The following is a 6749-nucleotide window of genomic DNA, read 5'->3' as shown; positions in this document are numbered from 1 at the left end:
CCAGCCTGGTCTACAGAGTGAGTTCCAGGACAGCTAGGGCTACACAGAGAAATCCTGTCTCAAAAAACAAAAACAAAACCAAAAAACCCAGAAACAATAAGCCATTGTAGGAATTCATGTTGTAGTTCCAGCACTTAAGAGACAGAGAGGCGGGCTGGTGAGATGGCTCAGTGGGCAAGAGCACTGACTGCTCTTCCAAAGGTCCTGAGTTCGAATCCCAGCAACCGCATGGTGGCTCACAACCATCCATAATGAGATATGACTCCCTCTTCTGGAGTGTCTGAAGACAGCTACAGTGTACTTACATATTATAAATAAATAAATAAATAAATCAAAAAGAGAGAGACAGAGAGAGAGACAGAGAAGCAAGAGGACCTTGTCGGGGCCAATGAAATGGCTCATTGGGTTAAGGTGGGTATTGCCAAATCTGATGACCTGAGTTCCACTGTGGAAGACATGCGGTAGGAAGAGAAGAGAAATAAACTGCCAAGAGTTATCTGCTGACCATATGTGGCCATGGCATGCATGTGTGTGTAACACACACACTTAACAAACAAGTAGATAAAATAAAGATAAAAGAGTCTACATACACTTTCTACCTTAAAAAAAAAAAAAAAAAAGTTAAAGGCCAGCCTTGGCTACATAGCAAATTAGAAGTCAGCAGAGGCTACTTGACACCATATATCAAAAACCCAAGACACACAAAAAGGAGAGACAGAGATAGAGGAGGGGGAAGAAAGAAAAAAGAAAGGGAGAGGAGGAGAAGTAGTGGGAGGGGAAAGAGAAAAGCAGAGCGCAGGAATTCAATCCCTGGTGTCCATGATTAATTCTCAGCAGGACAGCGGCCACACTCATGTGTCATGTATGGCTGTTTTCATGAGTAGTGGTAACACTGCCCATGTGCGCCATAAAACCTGAAATAATCACCATACTGCATGCTGTAAGCCCTTCAGTACACCACCTCCCCCTGTCACAGGTATTATTTCTTACCAAGCACTCTAAATCAGACATACTCACAACAGAGCCTGTGCTACCCCTTCCTTAATAATGAGCTAAATAAGAGAAAGTAAAGGAAGTTAGACAGAAACACTTGCTCTTCCATCTCAAGTGCAGCTCCCCCACTGCCAAGTGCTCTGGCCTAAGCTTCATCACTGCCTGGTCGTTTTCACCTGAGGCGATATTTAATACCCCCCCCCACCTCCCCGGGATAATGTAAAATAATGTATGGAGACAATTTACGATCTTGGTTGTCACAACTGTTGGGGGGTGGGCGGGACTAGACAGAGAACAGAGAAGCAGATCAACATCCTACGGTGCACAGCTCAGCCCCCGCCGCACAGAATTCTCAGTCCCAAAATGTCACCAGGGCTGAGGTTCAGAAGCCCCACCTCCGAGACACCCCTCTCCCTGCTCTCCCTCTCAGATCCCATAATTGCTCCATCAGCAATGCCTTCCCACGGGGAACTTTGGATATACTATGAATTCAAACCGCGGCTCCCACATTCTCCCTTTCCACCCTCCCCGTAACCATTTCTGAGCACAGCAGCAGGAGCCATCCTGGTAGAACTTAAGCCAGCACACAGGCTTCTCTGCTCAGGAACCTTCAGGGGCTCCCATCTACGAGCAAAAGCTGAATCGTCTATGCCATATGTAAGAACTTGTGGGATCAAGAGCCTATTATCTCCTTGACTGGACATCTCTCCTCCCTCATTGTGTCCCAGCCACACTGGCCTCTCACTGTTGGTCAAACACAGATTCACGCCCAGGGCCTTTGCAATGATTGTATCTACAGCCTAACACCCTGTGTCTTCAACCTCACTTCTTTCAGGCCACCAACTGAAGTCAACTGCCATGTGAAACTCCTCTCTGAAGTCTTCTCTGTGTAGCCCTGGCTGTCCTGGAACTCTCTCTATAGATCAGGCTGGCTTGAACTCAGAGATCAACTGGCTTCTGCTGGGATTAAGGCATCTTCCACCACCATCTGGCTCCCCCCAGGCTTCTTCATTGACTCACATGCATCGGCCTAATGCTTCCCTCTCTCTATTTCTGCTTTCTCCCTATTTGTTTATCTCCATTACTCTTTTTTTCTACCTTCCAGAGCAGAAGATACTTAAAGTCAGAGATCTGTATGTTTTACCTCTTGTTGTTCTTGAATCAACCAAGAGAACCTGGGGGCCACAGCAATGGCTCAGTGGGTAGAGGTTCTTGCTTCCAAGCCTGACAACCTAAGTTCAGTTCCACGAACTTAGATGGTGGAAAAAGAGAAATGGCACCCACAAGTTTTCCTCAGACCTCTACATTCACACCGACACACACACTCAGCCCATGCTGACACACACATAAATTTAAAAGGTTCAGAACCTTGCTACACAGTTTAAAGCCAATAAAAACTGATGGGGCCGGGCGGTGGTGGCGCACGCCTTTAATCCCAGCACTTGGGAGGCAGAGGCAGGTGGATTTCTGAGTTCGAGGCCAGCCTGGTCTACAGAGTGAGTTCCAGGACAGCCAGGGCTATACAGAGAAACCCTGTCTCAAAAAACCAAGAAAAAACAAAAACAAAAACAAAAAAACTGATGGGAACACGAGCATCTGGATGAATGAGTGAGTAGATGCATAAATGGAGCGTTCAGGTGCAAACTCCCATATTTGGTTCTGTACCCTGTGCCTGGCCAGGCCAGAGTATGCACATGAGTGACATAGCCTCCGAGGATATGGGGAGTGACAGAGAAGAGGAGGGGCATGTGATGACAGTGAGCAGTGGTGACTATGATATCTGAGTGACTCCAGATCCAGATCCAGAAAAGTGCACACTACTCAGTCAGGGGCAGAGGGGTCAATTCAGAACTCCTGGGCCTTTGGGGTCAGATCTTCTGTGGTAGCTGGCCAGGGGCCAGCAGTCAGACCTTCAGGAAGCAGTCTCCCTGCTTTGATACATTGGTGACTGACTTTGGTTTTCCATATGGAACACTCCACAAGCTTATCTTCAAAGCCCACCCATTCTTCACATTCGGTGAGTGGTTTGTCAGGACAGAGGAGTCAGAGGCAATGGAAATGTAGACGGACAAAAAAACGAAGCGGGGGAATAAAAAAAACTTCAGTCTATTGGCGCTATGGGAGATATTTGGAGGTCCCTGGTCCACTCCTTAAAGCCACTGATAAGGGTGCCGAGGCTCAGAGAGGTAGAGGGATGGTGGTCACACAGTGAGGCTTCCAGAGTCTCTATATGCACGGTGGCACACCTGAAGTGTGTATAAAAGAATTACTGACATGGAAAGTGGGCTAGAGAAGGAGCTGAAGAGGAAGACAGCAGGCGTCTTGGGGAATGAGGGTACTGGAAAGGAGAGGGGTTTGAGCCAGGAAGCATCACAAAGAAAAGAAAACTGTTGGCGGGGGAATGGAGACAAGAAAGGAAGTGTCCCAGGAGCCTGCTGAGGAAGGCATGAGACTGGGGAGATGCTCTTAGAAATGGGAACAAGAAAGACCAGGTTGTGACCAGGTTGGAGAAGTCCTGATGGGAGAGAAGCTGAGGGTTGCAGATGAGAAGAAAAGACCTACAGGAAGAAGAGCGACAGAGGGAGACCAGAGGAGGTCATAAGGCATAGCTTTGTTTCAATTCTGGGAACCCACAGAGCCAAACAGGAGAGAGAAGACTTGGGAAAGAGCAAGGCAAGCATGATCTGGGCTGGCGAGATGGCTCGTGGGTGAAGGTCACACACGTGGCCACTTGTGACAAGCTGAGTTCCCATCCCAGGGACTCACATAGTTGAAGAAGATTAGCAATTCCTCAGTTGCCATCTGTCTTCCACTTGCCCACTGGAACTTGCACACACTAAATAAATAAGCAGTATGATATAAGAAATGTTTTTCAAGGGGGCTGGAGAGATGGCTCAGCACCGAAGAACACTCCCTGCTCTTCCACAGGACCAGAGTCCAGTTCCCAGCACCATACCAGGCAGCTAACAACACTTTATTACTAACTCCATGTGTATCAGAGGCCCTGATCAGGTTTCCATAGGTACTTGAACACATGCAAGGGTGCAAAGCACAGACCCATACAAATACATATATGGTAATTCCACCTGGCTGTAACTCCAGTTCCAGAGGCTCCAGCACCCTCTTCTGACCTCCAAGGGCACCAGGCATGCATGTGGTGCACCGCTGACCATGCTGACAAAACATTCACACGCATCATCAAATCCAATATAAAATAAAAATCAAAAAAGGATCCCAGAAGAGGGCTGGGACAGAGGGATGCATGGAATCATAGCGCCTCCAGCAGTGAAGCACACCCCTCAAGACCTTGGGATGAGACTCAGAACACTAGCAGTCGATTAGCTGGAGGCACAGGCTTCAGCGGAGGTGGCCAGCCAGGGCCTTCCTGCACCCTACCTTCCAGGCAGCATATCCGCCAGAGGCCTGAATGTGTGAGGCCCCCAGGGTCCTTCTTCTCTGAGGAGCCACTGCCCCCACGATGGGGTGGTCCATCATCACCTGCTGTGAGATTGGTGGTGTTGCAGATGAGAGCTCTTGTGTAGAGCCAGTAGTCAGTGCTGATGGCGATGGTCATGAGGCCAAAAGCCGCGAAGGCGCCTATGGTGGTCAGTAGTACCTGAACGCCCTTTTCGCACCACAAACCCCTCTCTTCATTCCAGCGTTTCAATGACTCCAGTTTCACCACGGGCAACCGGGGGGCCGTGGGCCACCACCGGGGCAGCGGAGGCGGGGCCGTGCCGGCGGCTGGGGGGGTCACAGCACAGGCAGAAGCTGGGGGGCCTCGAGGGGCCAGAGGGGATGGGGGCAGCGAGCAAGTGGCTGCAGAGGCGGAGGTCAAAGTGAAGCCATAGTCTCCAGCTGGTGGAGGCAGAAGAGAGAGGAAGTTAGTTCTTTGAGATGGTTTTTTTTTTTTTTTTTTTTTTTTTTTTTACCCAAAACTGCTTGCCTGCTAAAATCTACTAAGAGTTTACCCCTCATTAGCCATATACTCAGAGGTCATAACACACGCCCCCTCAGCTCCTCTACTGTGACCACCTCTGTCTCAATTCAGACCCTATTGCTATCTCCTCCTAAGGCTGCCCCTGCCTCTGTTGACTCCTTAGAGCCCCTGCTCCCCATTACCAGCTCTCTCACATATAGTACTCCATACACACATACTCCTGCACCTTGTAGGTCCACTGCTCAAGAAAAGCCTGTCCATACGTCTCCAACTGTGCCTCTAGCACCTCTCCAACTTAGGAGCAGCAACTATCAGCAACTAAGTCAGGGGGTATAGTTGGTAGGTGTTGGCCTATAGCATGCATAAAGCCCTGGGTTTGATCCCAACTACAGTATAAATGGGACATGGTGGTGTATGCCTGTCATTCAGTAGGTAGAGGCAGGAGGATCAGTTCAAGGACACCCTTGGCAACAATAGTAAATTGGAGGCCAGTCTGGGCCACTTGACAGCCCATCTAAAGAAAATAGAAAATGCTCGCTAAATCCATGTTGTTGTTCCTTCCTCCTCCTTAGCAGGATACCAGTCTCCCCAAAAGTCTTTGTGACACCTGCATTCCTCCTTATAATGTTCTCTACTTAGGAAACATAATTCTGATGCCTGAACTCCTACCCGAGAAATCCCAATTTAATAGATGTGAGAAGTGGTCAGAGCACCTAGGGTTGTTAGAAAGCACGGTGGGCAATTTCCAAGTCCCCTAGATTTAGGAGACTATACCCCCTACCTCCATCATTCGGACTCTCGGTCCCTCCTGTACCTTCATTTGTCTCCCTTCCAACTCCAGTAGCCGACTATGGTTTTGACTCAAAGGAAACTCTGCACTCTTGTCTTGCTTCAAAGCATTTGGAACCTGGCCTCTCTTCTCCCTACAACTTACACAAACTCATCTTTTCCACTGCTTTCTTCTCCTCCATTAAGAAAAATTTGCTCTGTGAACTTGACAAGGTTTCCTACTCACAGCAATTACGTCCTCCAGACCCCAATTTCCTTCCATTCAGAAACATCCTAATATCTAACCCGTCCAAAAATATAATGACCCTCTCCTGTTCTGCCCAGCATGTCTTGGCTCTTGCCCTCCACAGAGACACCTCACCACAGCTTCAATAATCCTCCAATTCTAGATGCTCTCAGGTGACTCTGCCGGCTACACTCTCTTCAACATATTAGAACCTGCCTTCCCAACTTTTTTTTTTTTTAACATCATAGAGAATCCTCTTCCCTTTTGCCCACTTTTTCCACCCACCACAGCTTCTAGCACCTCCTTCACATAGGAAAATCCCCTCTGCAGGCCCCGTAGACTTCTCTGGAACAACCCTAGCCCTTCCCCATAACAGTTTCACCTATGCAGAAACTTAGCCCCCACCATCTCAAATAAAGGTATGGGGAGGGGAGAAAGCTACAAAACTACAACTCTTGGGATAACTCATTCCTGTGCATTCATTTTTGTCTTCTATAAGATCCCACCATAGCGCCTCTTCCACTCTGTTTCCCTTACCTGTTCTAACCTCTTCCCTTGACTTCTTCCCCAAATCCCCCTGTCTGGAAGCTCTGAGGATGAGAGGCAGCAACCAGAAACCCTGGGTCCTGGTACAGGGTGACCTTGGCCTCCCAGTTTCCTCTCCCTGGCTCCACCGCCCCCACCAGCTGGCCCTGGACTGGGTCTGCTCCCAGGAGGGGACGTAGAGAAAGGTTGTCTATGGGGGGGTGTCTCCATGGCAACGGGGCCTAGTGCCCCACACGTGTGCTCCTGCCTACTCTC

At 49.0% G+C, this 6749-nt stretch overlaps 1 protein-coding gene across 1 annotated transcript in view; it reads right to left on the bottom strand.

Annotated features, from left to right (window-relative positions):
- The window catches only part of Cacng8 (calcium voltage-gated channel auxiliary subunit gamma 8), a 27523-nt gene that overhangs the window by 19131 nt on the left and 1643 nt on the right, over window positions 1–6749 (bottom strand). The window contains exons 2-3 of the mRNA XM_031390905.1: window positions 6486–6651; window positions 4390–4851 (exon numbers count right to left, since the gene is read on the bottom strand). Of these exons, the coding sequence (XP_031246765.1) occupies window positions 4390–4851; window positions 6486–6651 (628 nt within the window). The remainder of the gene's footprint in view (window positions 1–4389; window positions 4852–6485; window positions 6652–6749) is intronic.

The sequence above is a fragment of the Mastomys coucha genome, unplaced genomic scaffold (genome assembly GCF_008632895.1).
Source record: "Mastomys coucha isolate ucsf_1 unplaced genomic scaffold, UCSF_Mcou_1 pScaffold21, whole genome shotgun sequence".
NCBI lineage: Eukaryota > Metazoa > Chordata > Mammalia > Rodentia > Muridae > Mastomys > Mastomys coucha.
This window is presented reverse-complemented; position numbering and strand designations above follow the sequence as displayed.